Genomic DNA, 23296 nt, shown 5'->3' with positions numbered 1-23296 from the left:
CTTGGGTGAGATGGTTTAGTGTGAGGTGTCCCTTCCCATGGCAGGGGGGTTGGAACTAGGTGATCTTAAGGTCCTTTCCTATCCCAACTATTCCATGGTTCCATGATTCTATGACCCGTGGGTGGATTTCATCAGGACCTATGGACTTGTGCATGTTCAGGTTCTTAAGATGGTCTCGAACCTTATCCTCTCCTACAGTGGGTGCAAGGTCTTCATTCTCACACTCCCTGCATCTGCTTTCCAAGACTTGGATGGTGTGGTCAGAGCATTTTCCAGTGAAGAGTGAGGTAAAGAAGTCATTAAGAACCTCAGCCTTCTCCAGATCCAGAGTAGCCAGTTCTCCTAATAGCATCCAGAGAGGGCCCACATTGTCCCTAGTCTGTCTTTTATTTGCAATGTACCTATAGAATCCCTTCCTGATATCTTTAACGTCCCTAGCCGAGTTTAATTCTAACTGAGCCTTAGCTTTCCTAACCTGATTCTTAGATTCCCGAACAACATCCCTGTATTCTTGCCAGGCTGCCTGTCCTTGCTTCCACCTTTTATAAGCCTCTTCTTTCCTTCAAATTTTCCTCAGCATCTCCTTATCCATCCAAGGAGGTCTCCTGGCCCTCCTGCTGCACTTCCTTCTAGTTGGGATGCACCACTCCTGAGCTTGCAGTAGGTGGTCCTTGAATATCAACCAACAGCCCCTGTCCTCTAGGGCTGTATCCCATGGAACCTCACTAAGCAGGTTCCTGAAGAGGCCAAAGTCTGCTCTCTTGAAGTCCAGGGCAGTGAGCTTGCTGCACGCTCTTCTCACTGTCCTGAGGATCTCAAATTTGACCATCTCATGATTGATGCATCCAAGGCTGCCCTGGAGCGTCACATTTCCAGCGAGCCCTTCCCTGTTGGTGAGCATGAGGTCAAGCATGTCACCTCTCCTTGTTGACTTCTCTGTAACTTGCAGGAGGAAGTTGTCTTCCACAGAATTGAGGAACCTCCTGGATTGCTTGTGCGGGGCCGTACCATGGATCCAACAGATAACAGGGTGGTTGAAGTCCCCCATGAGGACAAGAGCCTGTGAATATTAGGCTTTTACTATCTGTCTATTGAATACTTCATCCACAGAGTCGTCTTGATCAAACAGTCTGTAACAGATCTCCACAGTAATGTCTCCCATCACTGTTCTCCATTTAACCCTGACCCACAGACTCTCTGTGGACTGCTCACCTGTCCCCAGAGTTCCATACTCTCCAGCCTACCCCTAACATAAAGGGCAACTCCCCCTCCCCGCCTGCCAGGCCTGTCTTTTCTAAAGAGCCTGTAACCTTCCATTCCAACACTCCAGTCACAGGAGCCATCCCACCATGTTTCTGTGATGCCTATTATATCATACCCCCATAGGTGTGCACACATCTCTAATTCCTCTTGTTTGTTCCCCATGCTATGGGCATTTGTATAGAGGCATCTGAGCTGAGCTCCAAATGAAGCCGGCTCATTGGCTGGAGCAGCTGGGATATCTCTACATTGCTCTGAGCATTTATTGTAGCTGCTGGCAACTGACTGGGTGTGTTGGGATGGAATGATTGCCCCCCTCCCCCAACACTTCTAGTTTAAAGCCTCCTTGACCTGGGCAAGCCTCCTACCAAAACACCACCAGCTCTAGCAGCCCCCACTAGACCTGGCCTCCCAAACTGAGTCCCATGTTCTAGATACCCAAACCCCTGACTATGGCACCACCCTTTTAACCATTTATTAACCTGGCCAATCCTCCTAGCCTTTTTAAGATCCTCCCCTGTATCCTGGAGAATTGATGAAAAGACTATCTGAACTCCAGAGCCCCTAACCAGCTCTCCCAGGGTTCTGTAGTCCTTCTTTATGTTCTCCAGGCTACTGCTGTCTATATCCCTAGCACCCACATGGATGACTAGAAGTGGGTAATAGTCAGTGGGACTTATTAGACAAGGCAGCCTCTCTGCAACATCCCTGATCTGAGCCTCTGGTAGGCAACACACCTTTCTTTAGAGTGGGTCAGTACTGAACAGGATTGAAATATAAACCCCAGGAACATAAAAGCATGAGTTCATTGTCAAGGGAAATTTAGTCCAATGGCCATAGACATAATGTCACTGACAATTTACCTGTTCTTCACTAGGTGTAGTCAGAGGCTGTGGTTTTAGTGTCTTTTGAATTACATGTAGTGAGTAGTTGAGTAGGAAACTCTAATCAGCATGCTTTTTGAATCTTGCACTGACATTATAAAGTTTATGAATAGTAACTTATATCACAATCAGAATAAATATCTTAGAGAATAGATGTAAGTGAGAAGGTCAAACCTTTTTTCTTTATTTTTACAGGAATGGATAAATAGCGCAGTTGCTATCTTTCACAAAACCATTTTTTATTAGAATCAATTCTTCCTATATTTTACTTCTCCATTTTTAGACTTTTTGGTTTTGTTTTACTTTATCTTATGGCTCCTTTTTTTAACCCTAATTTTACTGACATGTTTTTCCTCAGTGATAATGTTTCCACAAGTTGATTTGAAAAGTCTGTGAATCACTCATCTAGGAGTTCATAGTGAAATTATAGTGTAGATTTGAAATTAGAGTACAAGATCTTTACAAGTTTAAACTCTGCTTGAAATTAGACATCTGAGAAATACCTACTTTGAAAATTAAATCAGTAGTAACCTTATCTAATTAAGTAACAAAACTCAAAATTAAGTCTTAGAAAATCTGAATCTTCATATTATAAATAATCTGGCTCATTGAATAGAATTGCCTTTGTGAACAGTGCCACAGTAGATGGCTTGCTGACATTTCCTTCCAATTCACCGAGTTCACAGTGCTGTTATCTTTAAACTTACAAAGCTTCAAATGCTTTTCTATTACCGGGCAATATTTCATTTCTTCATGATAAGAAGTTGGAATAAAGCTGAGATCATGTACTAACCAAACATTTTATCCTGCTGTGTTCAGGGGATGAGACAAAGAAAAAATTACAAGGGAAGCCTTACAAAGCAACATCTTAGATTTGACAGTGAACTGTGAGCTCTAAAATCTTTGGAATTATATTTCAGAAGAGTGTTGTGCCCTTTCAAATATGACATGAACATTAGATGTCTTTCTGTAATAGAATGTTTAGATATATGAGTTCGATGAATAAGAGGAGAACAACAACAAGCAGGGACAGCAGATTGTGACAGCAATGAATTTCAGTGAGTGTGACAGCTGTGACCTGGGGATGCTTCAGACATGAGGTGGCTTTCATCACCTGCCCATGGTTTCAAAGGCTCATCTTGTTAGCAGTCTCACTACATCACTTTTTTCACACAGCAGAAAGATAATACGAAAATATGAAGGACATACCTCATATTAATAACAACTTTGTAAAATGTTAGAGCAGCGTGCCAGAATAAAAAGTTACACCTTATCCATATAATACTATTAATACTTACAGGAAGTATTAAGAGTAAAGCAGAAGAAGCCAATACCTCCAGCTGAAAACGCGACCAGTGACGCAGTAGTTTTCCACTGCATATTAAATCTGTGAGGCTAAATGTTGCTAATTCTCTAAATATATCACAGCGCTGCTTGCATTATACTTGTTTATCAAGTTGTTTATATATGTGTGTATATATATTTCTCTTATCTATTAGCTGAAATTTGAACTGAGAGAGTTCAAGCCTTGTGACGAAGGCTGCAGCCCACGGACGGTGCAAGGCGGGCAGTGGGCCCCTGACACTCCAGGCCCTGGGCTTCCTGGAGTCAGGCTGCTTGGGAACGCAGCCCAAAGCAGGTGGTAAACTCCATGCAAGGATAAATATTGGCATAAGACCAAAATTAACTATTAATTTATTTAACCAAGGTAGCTACTGACAGATCTTTTTTATTTTTTAACTCAGTTTATAGTTCTATTCTGACAAGAATTTTTATTTTAGCATTCATTCACTTTTTCATTTTTCATTGGCAATGTGTGTTTCTATTGATGGGATTTATCGTTCCCATAATTCACCTATAATTTCACCTATAATTGTTGCCAAAACATCCAGTTAATAGACAAAAAGAATAAATATTATAGTGCCATACAGAAATGACAGACCAGACTACATTTCAATGTTTGTGTTGGTGAGCAAGTTCAGAGAATGGACCTGAAAGGAAACAGACTGAAAGAGGAAAATGGGCAAGTTCATTCCATGGAGGAGTTGGGCAGCAAAGGGACTCCAGAAATTTCAGCTTAAGTTTTCTGTAACTTTGGTGTGAGCAGCCTTATATTTAGTGAAGACTTCTAATACCAAAAGATACTGGCCATCAGAAGATACTTCAGTGTAGGAGAGTTTACTGATAACTTACAGAAATTATAACATTTTTTGTATAAAATATATACAAATATATTTTTTTGTATAAAATATTTCTCAAAATTTTCTGGCACGCAGTCCAGTAGGAAGCATCTTGAAAGTACAGTTTGACATCCTGGAGAGAAAATCCTTCTGCTTTGCCGCTATTATCAATGAAGTAGAATTTTCCTGTACTATCAACTTGAGAAAACTTCTAGGATTATCAGTATATCAGATGTTACTGTAAAATTGTTTGATGAGTGTCTTCATGCATTGAGTAAAATTACATCCTAAGCCTATGTTAAAGGCCCATCACTGAATTTCAAAATACGTAAGACTAACATTAAGAAATAACCAGAATGCCTCTACAACCTTAATGTGACAGCATTCCATGTACATAGTACAGTGTAATTTCAATTTCACCCTCATATATTGTATTTACCCACAGAACCACTACCTCATTCAGTGATTTTTTTTTTTGTTGTATGTTTTGTTTTTTAAGTTAATGTGTGGCTCAGTCTTCTTTAACCTGTCTGATCTGAATCCTGTGTTGAATGCAGAAGTTTTCTATGGAAACTTCTGTGCCTTACTGGCATAGTATTATGCAAAAAGTGGTAGGTACATATTTGTACCACTCTCATAAAGCTGAGTATGCTATACCCATTTTACAGAAGGAAAATAAGAGCAAAATTATTTCTACCCTAAATTAGCAGAAACGCCCTTTTTAGATGCCTAACCTGAAAAATGTGTGACATTTCAGGTAACTTATTATTTCGAGAGACATTTGTTCAATCAAAACAGAGATTTTGACATTACTTTAAAGTGGTTGTCTTGACTGCAAAGAAAAATATATTATGCACAAATGCTTGAAAAATAAAGCTACTTTCATGTCCTCATTATCTGATACACAAAGTAAAATTAAGTTTTCTTCATATAAGGAGAAATTTAACTCAATATAAAATACTTAAATAGTAAGAAGTCATTAAAATAAATATTCTAGAATAAAAATAAGACTGTCAGCTCCTAAAAATATCTGCTTTTACATATTGGAAAGCAAATGTGAAAATTGTGATACACATACAAAGTTTGAAGGATATTATAAAGCAAATTAATATTTCATTTTATTTTTATCATGACAGCAGAAAATATGAATCTTAAAGCTATATGTATGAGCTTGAACATAGCAGAGGAAATCTGCAGGTTAGAATAACTTTTTCATTTTTATTACAAATGTTAATATAAATATGCATATGCATACTTACTTCTTATTCTTCCTTTAGCATGAGACAATCTTAGGCCAAAGTGTAGCTGAACTCCTTTATATTGGCTTAATCATAGAATCGTACAATAGTTAGGGTTGGAAAGAACCTTAAGATCACCTAGTTCCAACTCCCCTGCCATGGGCAGGGACACCACACACTAAACCATGTCACCCAAGACTCCATCCAACCTGGCCCAGCTTATAAATTACTTAGAATCATGGAATCATAGAATAGTTATGGCTGGAAATGACCTTAAGATCATCAAATTCCAACCCCCCTGCCATGGGAAGGGACACCTCACACTAAACCATCTCACCCAAGGCTCTGGCCAGCCTCGCCTTGAACACGTCCAGGGATGGAGCATTCACAGCTTCCCTGGGCAGCCCATTCCGTGCCTCACCACACTTAACATAAAGAATTTTCTCCTTAAATCCAATCTAAACTTCCCCTGTTGAAGTTTAAACCCGTTACCCCTTGTCCTATCACTACAGGCCCTAATGAAGAGTCCCTCTCCAGCATCCCTATAGGCCCCCTTCAGATACTGGAAGCCTGCTATGAGGTCTCCACGCAGCCTTCTCTTCTCCAGGCTGAACAGCCCAAACTTTCTCAGCCAATCTTCATACAGGAGGTGCTCCAGTCCCCTGATCATCCTCGTAGCCCTTCTCTGGACTTGTTCCAACATTTCCATGTCCTTTTTATGTTGAGGACACCAGAACTGCACACAATACTCCAGGTAAGGTCTCATAAGAGCAGAGTAGAGGGGCAGGATCACCTCCTTCAACCTGTTGGTCACGCTCCCTTGGATGCAGCCCAGGATACGGTTGGCTTTCTGGGCTGCAAGTGCACACTGAAGCCGGCTCATGTTCATTTTCTCATCAACCAACACCCCCAAGTCCTTCTCCATAGGGCTGCTCTGAATCTCTTCTTTGCGCAACCTGCAGCTGTGCCTGGGATTGCTCCTATCCAGGTGTAGGGCATTGCAGTTATCATGGTTAAACTTCATGGGGTTGGCATCAGCCCACCTCACAAGCATGTCAAGGTCCCTCTGGATGGCATTCCTTCACTCCAGCGTATCAACCAAACCACACAGCTTGGTGCCATCGACAAATTTGCTGAGGGCACACTCAATCCCACTGTCCATGTCACTGGCAAAAGATGTTGAACAAGACCAGTCCCAATACCGATCCCTGAGGGACATCACTCATTACTGGTCTCCAGCCGGACATAGAGCCATTGACCACAACTTATGCTATAGTTATGTTTATACAATCAAAATTATTTATTTTAACTTCTAATACAAGTTTCTTGGGTTTTTTTTTAGAATTGGCTTAGAGGACTGTAACTGTATGTCTGGGAGTTTGTGATTTAAAATAATGTATTTTTCTTAAAAACATGGAATCCTAGTATTTGTTTTAACATGCATGTTTCTGAGGTGCAGTTCGAACCTAATAGCAGCCGTATGCTCACATGAATTTGGATCATGTGAAATAGATATCTAAAGATAGCACCTGACATAGAGAAGGTAATACAATTTTTTTCTGTTTGACAGTTTTCAAATTCACATGTGTAACAGCGAACTATGAACGTGGTGTAAGATTAATTTGATGCCAAATGGCCATGAGGCCAGGTACAAGGGATGGGATTCATTTTGCTGTCTTCTAGGGCGTAATTCATTGGACATATTTTAGATAGCTACTTTAGAATTAGGTGAGTTGTACCTTGGAAATGTAAATGTGCTGGTAAAAAATGAGCCTGGGGTGACTAGCTCAGATGTAGGCATTTTTAGTACTGATAGTGGCATGCATTCAGATGAATTCTTGTTGTTTGGCTGAATGTACAGTTTGGATTCGCTCTGAGGGGTTAATTCCTAGTGGTGCTTCTTAAGCTTGAATAGTTGTTCTTCAAGTAAGACTAAATTTTCAAAGGAGGAGACAAAAAGCAGAAAACTGCAGGAAAAGTCTGTCCAACTTGTCACTATGAAATTGCTAATTCAATTTGGAGAGGTTTTTTGCATGTCTGTATGTTTACATATTGCATGGGGTTTGTAGGTTTTTTTGTATACCTTTGAAGAGTTATTTTGTTTGTTATATCAAATATTCACTTAGAAGACAAAATATAATTTATTAATTCAGTTGAAAGGATACACGCAAAAAAAAGGAGTATGTCCAAAATAGCTTGTAAATATTAGGACTAAACATTAATTTGGAGTCTTACAGTGTTGTAGACTAAAGCTGAAAGAAAAAGGAAACTGTAAAAGCAAAATACCCTATTGGAGGGAATACCAAAGATACGCGTGTAATTCAAGTCTTTCACTCATTCAGATAATATAATGTCAAATAAGTGTGCCATTCTACAAGAAAGCCATTCCTGGAATACTTCTCACAGAAGTGCAAAATAGGTCAGTAAGGAATTGAAGAGTAAAAAGCCTGTGTTTTCGTCATTGTGAAAGAGGTTATTATAATTTTACTACAAAAAGGCTTGGGAGCCAGGTGCCTTCCTAGAAAGGTCAGAATATTATAAATCTCTTTCTGATTAAACACTTTTTACTTTTTTTTCCTAATTAATAGTGTATGAAACAGTATGTCATCTGTTCTTTCCCCAGTATGAAGTTACCTATACTGTTGAAAAGTATAGTGCTGTTAATAAGTTATTTTATCCTCCAGCGAGTTGAAGCACAAATGTCCTTGAAGGAGTTTGTTAAGTACAGAAGAGCATGAAGACAGCCAAATAGTTTTAAAGGCAATATACCTCTAGAGCTATATTTAGTTGAATGTCTAGAGCTCAGTCCATGACTAAAATTAAAGGATGACTAAGCCCAAGAGATGAGTCTTACAGAGAAACTAGAACAAAGGAGAAAGCTGAGACATGAAGGTAGAGAGAACCTAAGAGATATCACTGCCTTGTCTGTCTTCTTAGGAGCAGAAGGATCAATCCTACAGATATTATCTGAAATGTCTTCTTTCAATAGTGATACAGGGACCAACAGTTGTACTCCATCAACTTCATGTTTTCATATATTTTTGAGGAGGACTTTTGGTAATGCATTTTTCAAACAATGAAAATATTTTGCTGGAGCTTAAAAAAAGGAGCCCCCCCCCCCCCCCTCCAGTAATATTGGATAACTACCTTTGTGACCTGGTAAGAAGAAAAAGGCATATATGATGTAGGGATGAAAGTATTTATGGGCTTTTGGATACCATTACTAATATATGAAGATAAATCTTAGTAGGAAGTTACTTAAAAGGGACTTTTGGAATGAGATCTTAGAGTTTGTCTTTGAATTTTTCCAAATAGCTATTTGAAAGATGTAGAAATACATACTTCCATTTTACTTGGAGGGGCTAAGACAGTGTTATGTTGTGAATGATATCAGATATTCTCAAACTAAATTGGAGTGGTTGCTAATTCTAGAGACAACTTCAATCTCATAAGTTAAAATCTTTAATAGTTCAAATCTTTTACCTGTTCTTTGCAAGATAGTAATAATAAAAAATGCCCGGTGTCAAGGGAAAAATCCTGTTATTTATGAAATGGACTTGATATTGAAGGTGTGTAACATGTAATGTCAGTGAAGTAAGAGTATGGGAAAGGGCATTGCAGCTCCTTAGAGTGAAAGTTTCATATATTGTAGGAACATTTTTGGAGGAATTAAATGTCAGATCCTTAAATGCTTAGGATTCATGATTCGGATCTGGTTGTAAAGAGCAGCAAGATAAGGAGTGCTTTAAATTTGGCCCTTGAGAATGTGTTGTCCATTGCTTAATAAAGGCTTCAGTCCTGATTCCTAATTGTGAGTCTTACCAATTTTGAAAGTTGGTCAACCATATGTTAAATGGCTAAAATTGTTCACACTACTTTTTACTTGTGAGTGCATGTAGAAACAAATAGGGAAGAAAAAAATTGTGAAAAAAGGTAGCTAGTGGGAGTTATGTTTTACAAGCAATAAATAATTCTGTGTTTCTTGCTTTCTCTTAAATATTGGCAATAGAGTTTTGGGAGCTATTCAGCTCATCAACCAGTAAGTGCAAGGATGGTGTTTTTGGCATCCTGCTGCCTCTCCAGAAGGCAGCACGTCTTTTGTGGGTCCTGTCTGTCAGCTTGGTATGGACATCTCAAATGTGGCTCAGATGGCTCAAATGTGAGCTCCTAACTTGAGCTGTAAGTATCTGGTTTTGGGGAAGGCAACATTGGCTTTATTGTCTTTATCTCAGCTTACTGAAATGGGAGAGAACTTACCTTCAGTATTGGCCCCCTCATGTAGCATCCTTCATACAGGTGTCTCTGAAATTTCATCTCTAGCTCATGTTTCAAAACTGCATTTAGATACTGCCATTCATATGTGTTGATTTCAGATTGAACCCTGCACAGTTTCCTCCTCATGCTTAATTTTAGCAAAGCAAAGTCACTCAGATTTTATATCTCTCTCTTTTTACTTCTGTGTTGAGAGACAATGAGCCTACAGCACAAATTAGTGCAGTGAGACTCCAGTGCAAGCTAACACCAGATTCTCTAGAGATATCTTTAATTAAGTGGAATCAAGTTTGTCCTGGGACTAGACAAATGTTAGGAAAAATACTGGACAGTGGACAGTATCCTAGGTGATTACTGTTGTCAGCATTATAATGCAGTAAAGTCTTTCTTTGCTGTGTCATGTAGACTTACTTGTATTAAAGCTGCATTTTTGCAGAAGTTATAAAATAGCTCTTATTATCTGACTTCTTTATTGATCACAATTTCACACATTTCCTTTTTTGAAAATTTTGAAATTAAGTCCAAATGTGATGGTAATATTGTACCACAAACAAAATCCATCTTTTCTACACAAAATCTCTAGTAAGAAAGGCAGCTTATATTGATATTCCAGCTTCATTAGTTTATCATGATGACTTTTTAAAGCTACAGAGTATTTCACTTAATTTTTAGTAGCACTTCCATTTATTATTGCATCTAGTTTTGATAAAGACAAAAAATTCCTATAGACTAATATTATTGATTGTGGAGTTATGAAGCAAGGATATAAAAAGATGAGTTAAACTCGTAAATTAATTTATTCTCAATTCCTGCATAGTTCAATTCCATGTTTTGTTGGAGTTAAGGGGTATTTTACAAATGAATTGATAAAGCCAGTATATATAGTTTTTCATCAAGTTTGTCTGCTATGTCATATTATATATTAAAACCCCTTTTTATTTATTTTCTTTGCGCAGTAATTATATTTTGTTGTCCTGTGCATTCCTTTTGCTCTATCCATCTCATAATATGTGCTGTAAAAGCACACATAAGTAAATAGGATAAACAAATTAAGCTGTTTAAATAAATTAATTGACTCTGCAGCTCTGTATTCAAATCTTATATGTTCACTGGATTTCATTTTAATGAAACCCTTCTAAGAGCAATACATTGTATGCCAAACAGTGAAATTATATATTAAATGAATGATTAAACATGCTATGTTCCAATTTATACCAAATCTGTATGCTGTGCTGTTTAAATCCTCCTAAATCTAAAGAAATAAACCTTCTACATTCTGAAAGCATCTGCATTATAATCCTCCTCTTGAACACCCAGTTTATGGACATATAAACACAATCAAAGTCATAATAAGCCTAGGGCTATGATGCAGTTAAACTATCCTCATCAATGTTTTTGACTTAAAACCCCTGCAACTATTAGAGTGGTATCCACTCAAATGTCCTGAAACATTGCTCTGGAAAGTCTGCTCCCACTCCACCAATAGACCCACAGAATCCATTTGCAATCCAAATCTCAAGTTTAGCAAATATTTATTATGAAGCTTACCTGGAACAAATTTATTGGTTACTATAGACGGTCATATTGGTAAGTTTCATAGAATGCATTCAGAGAAATAAATATTCGTCTAGCTACTGTGAATGAAAAATAATGACTGCTGCAAAAACAATTTGCTGTGTAAGGAATGTGATGCTGTTTTCAGGAAAATTTTTAGGCATTTGCAGCACCAAGGTTTCATATGTGTTATTGAACATATACTATTATGTATGAACACAAACTTTCAGTATTTTTTCATTACTGAAAGCTTTCAGTGGGTTTAGTGTATACAAGTTGTTGGCTTGTTTGTTGATTTTGGTTTGGGTTGTTTGGGGGTTTGGTTTGTTGGGGTTTTTTTTGTTTTCTTTTGGGATTTTTTTTTTTTTTAATTAGGATTCAGTATTCCAGTTATCAACAGAAAAAAAAAAGGAAACAACAAAAGCAAAAAAAAAAATCCTAGTTTAACATTTTTAGACCCTCCAGTAGATTTCTATTGTAGGCATTATTTAGTTTTATCACTGTTCAACCAAACCTACCTAACTCACACATATACACATATTTTAGCAATGATATGGAGTTTTGGGAGCTATTAGCAATAAAAAGGAAACTGCAGGGAAAGACAGAGAATTCTATAGAAAGGACTGTTCTGAGCTCATCTCCCTTTGTTTATTGTTTCTGTCAAAGGTCTGTGTAAATGTCTGATATTTCTATCTGCTACATACCGATGGTTCTCACATAACAGAAGTGCAGTTCAAACCGTCACAGTCCTCATGCTCTAATGTTTAGAATCAAAGAACATCTCGAAGTGCATCATAGCTCCTCCTGGCTACCATGCCAATCATTTTCCTGGGGAGAAAATCATGAATGGGTGTTTCTTCCCCATTTTGAAATAGTGATATGGCCAGTGATACGGCCACGCTGTTACAAAAAATGTGGTTAATTCCAGGTTTGTTCTTCATGGTATAAGCAGATATTTGGATTTCCATCAGTTACTGGTATAGTTTAGGGAGATTATATTTTCTTTATGATCCATAGCAATTCCATAAGATATAGTTGCTCAAGAAGTCCCTTTGAAATTAAAATATGGAGTAAAATTCAGCATAAACTGTAAGAGATGCAGCAGCATCTGATCTTTATTTATTTACAAAAATTAGGCTAAAGTCTATAAACCAAAATGTATTCTTCCAATTCAAAAGCATGCTGATAAAAGGGGGGGGGGGGAGGGGGAGAAGAAGAAAAAAACGGCAAAACAAATCCCTTATTTTTATAAGTAGTTCAGAAATCAGTTTAAAAGCCTGACAGGATGAGAAGTGCTGACATTGCATCCTAAAATTGCAAAGTTGGCTTTGAGAATACCCTGCAAATCCTGGACACCTCACAGTGGAAGGAATAGGTTGTCATTTAGAAGGAAGGTAAATTTTAATGAAGTGGAAACAGAATTTTATTTTAACATTCATTTTTTTTCTGTAAATAATTTTTTGTGGGGTCTAGGAACGTGTTCCAGATAGCCCTTCTCCTGCTCCTTCTCTTGAAGAGGGCCGAAGACCTGGCAGCCATCCATCTTCTCATCGAAGCAGCAGTGTGTCCAGCTCTCCTGCACGGACTGAGAGCTCTTCAGACAGAATCCGTAGGTCACATTCTTCTCCTTGTCACCACTTCAAATTTGATTAGGTGCAGCTGGTTTTTCTAATCAAAATGCCCTCGTCTTAAATAGATCTCAAATGTGTCATGTTCCGAAGTTCAGCTGCAATAACTATCTCCCAACATTATGTTCCCCAGTTTACAGTATCATAGTATCTGATGCTACGTTAACGGGTACCGGTATAAACTGCCATCATGTCATATTAAGCATAAAGATATGAGCTATGATATACAGAATTGCAGCTGAGAAGCAATTTGCTAGATTAGTTTTAGAACTGAACATATAGTGTAAACATTTTTTAAAGAAATTGAGTTTTATTTATTCTGGTTACTCTGGTTTGATTTCTAAATTGAATCTGACTTCATAAGCAACATTTTACATGGTAGAATTGCTTGGTAAAGAGAAAAAATAGGTTAAATCAATAAAAAAATGTGTGTACTTCCTAATTTTTTTTCATATAAAAATTTGGAATGGCGAGAAATATGATACAGAGAGTATTGTCACCTCATAGCTCACAAGGGATGGAGTGAAATTAAACCATAGTGTCTCAGAGTGATGCCATTTTTATCAAGGCTCCAAGTACAGGATGTAAATTAAGTGGCAAAAGCCCTGAGTTCTATGATATTCCAGTGCAAAAGGCTGGAAATCAAGGTTGTATACACATTTTATGGATATTTACTTAAATTCATATTGTGCTTGTCCATTCCTTTTATTATTGCTCCATTGCAGGTTTTTGTGCTTTCAGGGCATCTTCCCAGAGTGGAATTTGTTAGTAGGTGAAGCTAGAGGATGTGGCATGCAGATAGAAGGAAAAACCTATATGAAATACATAGTCATGTTGATCAGAAAGCAGCACATGCATCTTTTAGACTGCCCCCTTTCAGGCTCTCTGCAGACTTAGGAAGCTGACTCTTCATTGACCTTCTGATGAAAGATCTTTCATTACTATGTAATGAAAAATGACTTACCAAAGAAAAGAAATGAGGCCTGACCATGACAAGCTGAAAATTCTGTTTTCTTATCACTTGGACGATTCAGATTGCAGATTAAACTGGCATTCCATATATTGTGACCTAACTATTTCCCTAGGCTTGACCCAAGAGCCTTATATTTTTTATATATTTTCTCTTTCTTGGGGAGGGAAGCAGTAGATGCTTTGGTGGGTACCTGATATCCAGCCAGGGTCAACCTACCACAGAGTTTGTAAGGAAAGCTGTGGAAAAAAATCTTATAAACCTGGATTTGTAGTTTAAGTTTTTTGGTTTTTTTTTTTTCTAAATTGATTATTTTACTAAAAAAACCCAAACCAAACAAAACAAAACAATGCAGACATTTTCTATTGTTCTGTTAAAAAAAAAAAAAAGTTAAATAGAGAGATACTTACTGGTTTTCCTAATGAATGACACCTTCTTTTTGTAAACAAATTCAGCTTACTCTGCTTACTTACCAGCAGAGAGGAGTGGGACCTTTGCACATAGCTTATTCCAGTGTGATCATGACAGAGTTCCTTAAATACTGGATCATTTCAGTAACTTACTTATTTATAAAACATCTCTTTTTCTCTCTTATCTGATTGTTAACATCACAACTTAAGTACATCTGCTTTTGTGGTGCCAGCAAGAGTAAGATGTAGGCTACAGAAATAAGGGTTGTATATAAAGAAATGCTTTATTAAAAATAGCATAAAGCTCTTGCAAATACAGTTTTTCAGGATAAAAGCATAGGGATATAAACCACCCTGTATGCGTTTCTGAGGTGTGTTTTGAGAGTCATGAAGGTCTGTTTGAGAACTGTTGGAAAGAGCTTGTCATGCTGTCTGATGAGCAAATAAACAATCCTACTGTTGCACAGTGGATTTTGAAAACATGTTTATCACCTGGAAGGCCAAAATGCTTTATTTAGGGAAGTTAGGAACTGCATATTGGGAATACTGATATACAAAATTTTTTTTACAGCTAACTAACTAAAGTAACTACCTCAGAACCTTCTATGCCTTTGGGGCTTGCTTCGTTTTGCATGTCAGTTCTTGTTAAATAAACAAGAAAATACTTTTAAGTATCCAACTTTGTCCAAAGATACTGAACTCTTCTTTTTTAAAATTAATTGTTTTGAATTAGAAGTAACAGGAAGAAACTGTCTTGCACTATAGATACTGATAGCACAAATGAAGTAACTTTGTGGTTAGAATTCATGCATAGTTAAGAAGAAAACTATATAAAATAAGTACAAAAGTGTATTGTTAATATAACAGCTGATTTTCTTTCTGCCTGTGCTTGTGTCTAGCAGCTGTCCATCAGAACGGGCTATCTATGAACCAAATGCTGATGGGTTTGTCACCTAATGTCCTGCCTGGACCTAAGGAGGGTGATCTGGCTGGTCATGATGTGGGACATGAGACAAAAAGAATACACATTGAGAAAGGTAATATGAGTATCATTATTCTACTGTTTCAGTGTAAAACAAGTATTGTCCCAACAGCTAAATAGTATTATAATTGTGATTTTTATTCTTCTAATTGAGATCTTTCGCTTGTTTGCTTTTTGCTTCACAAGTTAAATTATAACAGAATGATAGCTTCCTTGATTCTTCTACTTTGTGGTCCTTGAGATTAATAAACAATATTTAAATGAGGAGGATTTTCATAAATATTGCAAAGAAGGATGAGTGAAAAATAGTTTTACCTTACTGTTGTGTTGTTGACCCTTCTACAACACTGTTTAGGTATTAAGTTTCTGTCGCCGTCCAGTTGACTTTAATGACCTACTTCGCAAAGGGACTGAGCACCGTGAAAATTAGTCCATGTGTGCAAAAAGGAAAAAGGCTAATACCAAGCCATTAAATTAGGCAATTGCATAAAATGAGGCTGCTACACATTATATAATGGGATTTAAATTTAATTGAGTATATGACCAAAGTGTTTGATCTAGGTGAATAGTCCACATGCACTTATGCTGATTATGACACCATTTCATCTCTGTTGGTATTCAAAGTTAAGTTTCTCTTCAGGGTTGTTACAGGGGATTTTGGAGGTGCAGTGGTGGAATTTTAAAAGGTAAATTGATGTTACATTTGCTTATATGTGAGTTACAGACTAAAAGTGTTTTAGTGAAAGAGAAGTTAGAAATATGACATATCCATTGAAAAAATATTCTTTCGGCTTTTCAGAAAAATCAGTTCTTTAAGCACAAGAGAAAAAATAAAAAGGTATAATAGGCATAGAAACAGAGCTGGGGAAACTGCTGCAGTAATAAGGATTTCAGAAAAAAAAGACATTTTGGGCTATATTTTTATAGCTATGATACCTTCTCTGCCTTGTGTTTGAACACTTGAGATATGAAAAAGAATTAAAATCTGGACAATTCTATTCTGGACAGGTGGCATTTTTAATAGGATTACTAGAAAAATTAATGGAAACAACATTTCTTTTCTATAAACCATTTAGTTTGGTTCACTGCACACACAACCTATTTTAGCTTATACTATGCCCTCACTCAGCCCCTGCAAATTGTATCCCTGCTGTGAAGTATGATGTGATCAAATAGGTTTGTTTTGAATTTCCATAAATGATTTTATTTCAGCCTTTGAAGTTACTCATTTAAGTGTAATCAGACTGGTAAATCCTGCAAAGAGAAGTACATATTAAGAATTGCTTCTATTTATGCATGTCATTCAATTTTTTTTTAAGGCTTATTTCTGATGGTAACCCAAATGTATTTTCCAGTTTGTTGCCAATTCACGTTTTTACAAGATCTGTTCTCAATAAAACTGCTGAGAATTCTTTTTTCTTCAGTCCTTGTTTAGGTCAAACCTATTTTTTGTTCTTTTTTCCCCCTTCTGCTCTAGCCTACTGAATTAATGGTAAATATTCATGGGCTATCTAGATTGATAGGGTATACTAAATTAAAAATTGTTTTCTGTCATGACTACATTTATCATGTCTCTCATACCAATCTTGTAACTTTAATACTTATCTAATCTGTATTAAAACAAGTGATCTAGCTTACAGATAGTTGTGGAGATAGTAATTATCTACTTCTGTCACTGTGAGCTTGCAGTCAGATTTCCAAACTCTTGCTTACCACTGCAAATCATTTGGAATGAAACCATATTTATAAATGCAAACACACATATACAGGAGTTGGTACTCTTGTTTTTGAAACATGATCACCTTCACCATCTGATTCAGAAGAAAAAGAGGAAAACAGGAGTTCTAATTCAGTATCATGAAGCATTTAAACATTATTGTGTTTTCTTCTAAGCCACCTTTGTTGCCAGAAATCTATTAGCTGCAACTATATGGCTTTTAATTGAACCTGGGAAATCCTGCCTGCTAAAGAAGGCCCTGTTTTTTCTTTTCTTGTCTCGTTTTCCATTAAAAAAACTGAAAAGACAAAAAATCTTTCAACTAATCTGAAATCAGGGAACAATTTTTTTACAGCTAACAGAGAATTTAAAGGAGGAACAAAGTTATATCAGAGGCAACTGATCAACATACTAAATTTTGAAAAGACTTAACATATGTCAGAGGGGTGAATCATTTCTCTGACCTGATCTGTGAGTTGGAAACAGGAAAGAAAATAACATTTTACTGTTATAAACATAAACCAAAGAAGCTAATTTACCCAGTCCATGCAACATAATGTAATATATTTAGAAACAGTTTGTTGGCACTTGCAAACTGAATAACAGTTTGAGGGCATTCAGGGTTTCAGATATCACATGCATTTTATTCAAAATTCAGTCAGAATTATTATTAGTGGCAAAGAGGAATTTAAGCTATCAGTAATCTCTTGTCTAGTTTTGTTTATTTTCTTAAATTTGCCTTTAGACTGTCCTCAAAATCTGTTCTCAGGTTCTGGTGTGCGCAGTCTTGAGTGACCCCACCTTCCATTGGAGTCATGTTGTCATTTATGCCACCAAGAATCGCATTAGGTCTGATTATGGGTCTGATTCACTGTCTATTAAAACTGGAGAGTTTGTATCAGGCTTTAGGTCAATATTTGTTGCAGGAAACCAGGAAGAGTTTCTGTTATCAAAGACCATTGTGTAACCCATAAGTTTTGTGAACATTTTCTAGCTGCTGACTCCAGATGTGCAACTTGGCCATGTCCTAGCTTCATAGAATTATAGAATCATAGAATAGTTAGGGTTGGAAAGGACCTTAAGATCATCTAGTTCCAACCCCCCTGCCATGGGAAGGGACACCTCACACTAAACCATATAACCCAAGGCCTCGTCCAAGCTGGTCTTGAACACTGCCAGGGATGGAGCATTCACAACCTCCCTGGGCAACCTATTCCAGTGCCTCACCACCCTAACAGGAAAGAATTTCCTCCTTATATCTAACCTAAACTTCCCCTGTTTAAGTTTTAACTCGTTACCCCTTGTCCTATCACTACAATCTCTAATGAGGAGTCCCTCCCCAGCATCCCTAGAGGCCCCCTTCAGGTACTGGAAGGCTGCTATGAGGTCTCCCCGCAGCCTTCTCTTCTCCAGGCTGAACAGCCCCAACTTTCTCAGCCTAATCTTATGATGGGGAAAGACCAAATGTACACATTTGAAGTTCCACCCACTCCCTGGGTTCCATGAGGAGAAAACTTACCTTTGCTAAGAGTTATGCTGTGGTCCAGCCACGTTTCTAATGTGGACTAGGGAGGACTACAGGAGACAGTGCAGAGCATGTCTGCCCGATAGTTCGTGCGTAACTTAAAATGTCATTACCTGTATGACCAGAAAAGTCAATTACCCTAGATTTCCAGGATTTTTTCCTTATTAAAGCATAGCAGATTTTCGAATTTTACTGAAAGGAGGCTGTAGAACTGCAAATGATCCTGGGAAGAACAGGGTAAGTTCAAGTGTATGATACTAGTTCAAGTACTTAACAGCCATCATCAAAACCGAGTATCTGATTTTGTAACCTGTAATTATGGACTGTTTGATGATGCGCATTTGGTTTTATTAGGTCAGATTTCGCAAGAAGGACTTTTGTGAAGTATAGGAGTAGTATTAGAAAAGATCCATTTTTTTTTTTTTTAATTAAATTAAAAATAAGGCTCTGAGTCTTTTCAGGTCTTTTTTGTGACTCCAAGAGTTTGCTTTAGATAGTCCCTCAGTTTTGGCAGGGTATATTTTATCACTTATCCTGCTCATCTGTTATCGGAGGTCCTGCAGTCTGTGCAAAAATTGTGGTTTTGATGGTTATGGGACTAAATACTCATTCAGCTATTCAGTGATGCTGTTAAGTGCGGAAATAGCATAGAATAGAGGAACTAGCAGAGAACCTAAAGACTAGACAGCTGAATCCTGATCCTCTTTTTGCTCATTGATCTGAAGTGCTTAAAAAAAAAATGACTTAAACACACACCCCTAATTCCTTGTAGACCAAAGAAAGAACTGAACCTGTAACAGATTTTCTGAGCAGTATCCTTAATCGCTGTCCTTTATGTAAAAGAGGGAAGTATATTTTACCAATATACTTTTGCCCTTATGACCCAGACTCTGGCCATGTTGGGGCTGCAAGATGGAATTTATAGCATGGTCCTATTGCCAGAGTTTCTCTATTTACTGGCTCCTGGTAGAAGCATATGATTTTCTGTTGACTTTAGGCAGACTATAGTCCTACTTTTTAACTTCATTAGATCCCAGTTTGCAGCACCTGGTTAGGGTAACTGATGCCTGCCTAGCATCTCTACCCTAAACACTGTAAGGATGTAAGACCCAGCTCACTGCACCCCAAGATTCCCTTGGCGGGGGGGGGGGAGGGGGGGGGAGGGGAGGATGACAAACAGTTGCTTTAATACCAAATTTAGATGCTTGTTTTATTGGATCTGGCCCTAGAGCATCAGATTAGAATTTTCTGTCTGCATCAATTTATATTTTTTTAGATTGACACCAACAGCAAATGAAGCCTGAATGTCATGCTTACATTTTAAATTGAACATGTTATTTGAGGTGTTATGAGAAGGACACTCTCTTGTTGAAAATATGCATGCTGTTTTCTACAACAAAATATAAAATATTCACCATGGTCACAAAGGAAGCTAAACTATTTCTTTCAGAAGAGCTTTTAAACTATAATATTAATGGAAATTTCTTAAGTTATTTTCACATAGTCAACAATAACTGCTCCTTGACTACTATGATAGCAGCGATTAAGGTCTAACTTTACCAAGTCCTCATATTAAAGAGTCACAGTCTTTCCCTCTGTTTTTATTTTATGTTCCCCTGTAGAGACGTGAGCAATCTGAGATCTCTAGCTAATATCTTATAAAATAGAATATTAAAATTCAAAAATATACTTAGTGCAAAGTGGAAAATAATTTAAATATTCCAAAATTAGAATTTTATTTTACTGTTAGCAGTCATGCATCAAGCTGGGAACTAATAATATGTCATTCTATATAGTCAGATATTCACTGTGTATTATGAGCAGTAAATTCCTTTATAATATATAGATAGTGTAAATATATATCAAGCATGCTTATTCACCTTGGAATCATAGAATCATAGAATGGTTAGGGTTGTAAAAGGACCTTAAAATCATCTAGTTCAAACCCCCCTGCCATGAGCAGTAGGAATGCCTCGCACCAGACCATGTCGCCCACGGCTCTGTCCAGCCTGGCCTTGAACGCTTCCAGGGATGGAACATTTTTTGGGCAACCTGTTCCAGTGCCTCAACACCCTCACAGTAAAGAACTTCTTCCTTATATCCAATCTAAACTTCCCCTGTTGAAGTTTGAACACATTACCCCTTGTCCTGTCACTACAGTCCTTAATGAAGAGTCCCTCTCTGGCACCCTTATAGGTCCCCTTCAGATACTGGAAGGCTGCTATGAGGTCTCCACGCAGCCTTCTCTTCTCCAGGCTGAACAGTCCAACTTCCTCAGCCTGTCTTCATACAGGAGGTGCTCCAGTCCCCTGATCATCCTCATGGCCCTTCTCTGGACTTGTTCCAACAGTTCCATGTCCTTTTTATGTTGAGGACACCAGAACTGCACACAATACTCCAGGTGAGATCTCAGGAGAGCAGAGTAAAGGGGCAGGATCACCTCCTTCGACCTGCTGGTCACACTGCTTTTGATGCAGTCCAGGATATGGCTGGCTTTCTGGGCTGCAAGTGTAAAATGTGTAAACATACTTTTATCTGTTAGTTTTAATTTTTTTATACAGATATACACAAAGGGATTGTTTTAGTTGGTAATTCCTTAAGATACTGGGTTCAGGCTATGAATTTATACATCATCTAGTACATTGTGAAAGTGGTCGTGATTTGAGCTTTAAATACTTCTTAAACCCTAAACAGATAGTAGTCAAATTTGTAACAAATTTGTGACAGATAATATAAAGATCCAGTAAATGAAAGGCTCAACAAAGCTGGTATCACCAATATAACCTTTTGGCACTCTGGTTGTTGGTGTGTCTTTTCACTCAGACCAAGAGGCTCAAGAATGCTTGAAGTACATTAAAAGCTATTACAGTTAATGGGCTACAAAGGCAAAAAATGCAATTGCAAGTTTTTTTTCTTAATGGGTTGTTATTTATTAAGAAGTCAGAAAACATCTGGTTTTGTTGCATGGAAAACACAGAAGCCTTTCATATTATTGAAGAAGACATAAATAGTATGTGTATGCAGGAAGAAGTAGCACAAACTTCCAATTTATTTATTTATTTATTTATTTGCAAAGTATTAGATATTTCTAGACACTCTCACTAAGCCATACTCCAGTGGGGAACTTCTGCAGGTTTGTTTGCTACTAGGGACTGTTATTGTGCTAGGGTAGTAGTAGCAGTTTTGACAAAATTTGTGGAAGATTTGCTGTACAGTTTTCACTAGACAGATAATGTGAATATCAGCTCCAACACATTCCAGGTAAACTGGACTTATTGCAGCCCAGTTGCATATATGGATACTGGCTGTTCTGTATTTACATTGTCTTAAATGCATTGATGTATCTGACTGAATAGGCTCAAAAGAGTTACATGTGCACAAAAGATCTGATTTATTCTCAATCTATTGAAACAATTGTGCATGTACAATTCCCCTCTGCCTTGTGCCCCAAACAGTTCCCTGACAGTTTTTCTTCTTTTGATTCTTTTTTTTGTGTGCTTGTCTTTTTAATGGCCATGTGTCCTTCATGTACTAGACCTTAGAATGGTCTTTATAGAGTCAAAGAATCATAGAACAGTTAGGGTTGGAAAGGACCTTAAGATCCTTAAGGTTCCAACCCCCCTGCCGTGGGCAGGGACACCTCACACTAAACCATGTCACCCAAGGCTATGTCCAACCTGGCCTTGAACACTACTGAAGCATTTACCACTTTTAGGCAACCTGTTCCAGTGCCTCACCACCCTCACGATAAAGAACTTCTTTCTTATAGCCAACATGAACTTCTGCTGTTGAAGTTTAAACCCGTTACCCCTTGTCCTATCACTACAGTCCCTAATGAAGAGTCCCTCCCCAGCATCCTTATAGGACCCCCTCAGATACTGGAAGGCTGCTATGAGGTCTCCACGCAGCCTTCTCTTCTCCAGGCTGAACAGCCCAAACTTTCTCAGCCTGTCTTCATAGGGGGGGTGCTCCAGTCCCCTGATCATCCTCATGGCCCTCTTCTGGACTTGTTCCAAAAGTTCCATGTCCTTTTTATGTTGAAGACACCAGAACTGCACACAATACTCCAAGTGAGGTCCCAGGAGAGCAGAGTAGAGGGGCAGGATCACCTCCTTTGACCTGCTGGTCACGCTCCTTTTGGTGCAGCCCAGGATACAGTTGGCTTTCTGGGCTGCAAGCGCACACTGAAGCCGGCTCATGTTCATTTTCTCATCAACCAGCACCCCAAAGGCCTTCTCCACAGGGCTGCTCTGAATCTCTTCTCTGCCCAACCTGTAGCTGTGCCTGGGATTGCTCCCATCCAGGTGTAGGACCTTGCACTTGGCATGGTTAAACTTCACGAGGTTGGCATCAGCCCACCTCACAAGTGTGTCGAGGTCCCTCTGGATGGCATTCCTTCCCTCCAGCGTATCAACCGAACCACACAGCTTGGTGTCATTGGCAAACTTGCTGAGGGTGCACTCAATCCCACTGTCCATGTCAGCGACAAAGATGTTGAACAGGATCAGTCCCAGCACCGACCCTGAGGGACACTACTCGTTATAGTCTTTGTTGGTCTTTATTACATGGGGGTGGAGAGAGCTAAAACCTGTTTGAAGTAGTTTGTGTGCTCAGTCTAATTTTTATTTTCATGAATTGTTAAACAGAAATTGTAATTGATTAGGTGTTAAAAGGAT

The 23296-nt window shown here is 38.0% G+C and overlaps 1 protein-coding gene across 5 annotated transcripts in view; it reads left to right on the top strand.

Moving 5' to 3' along the window:
- Positions 1-23296, top strand: part of DACH1 (dachshund family transcription factor 1) — a 374062-nt gene that overhangs the window by 246659 nt on the left and 104107 nt on the right. For 3 of the 5 annotated variants that reach the window (XM_057424083.1, XM_057424080.1, XM_057424082.1), the window contains 2 exons: positions 12862-12997; positions 15296-15433. In XM_057424083.1, the coding sequence (XP_057280066.1) occupies positions 12862-12997; positions 15296-15433 (274 nt within the window). The remainder of the gene's footprint in view (positions 1-12861; positions 12998-15295; positions 15434-23296) is intronic. The other 2 variants (XM_057424085.1, XM_057424081.1) reach the window with 1 other exon arrangement.

The sequence above is a fragment of the Pezoporus wallicus genome, unplaced genomic scaffold, assembly GCF_028554395.1.
Source record: "Pezoporus wallicus isolate ANWC-B61680 ecotype Strahan unplaced genomic scaffold, APGP_CSIRO_Pwel_v1 contig_16, whole genome shotgun sequence".
Taxonomy (NCBI): domain Eukaryota; kingdom Metazoa; phylum Chordata; class Aves; order Psittaciformes; family Psittacidae; genus Pezoporus; species Pezoporus wallicus.
This window is presented reverse-complemented; position numbering and strand designations above follow the sequence as displayed.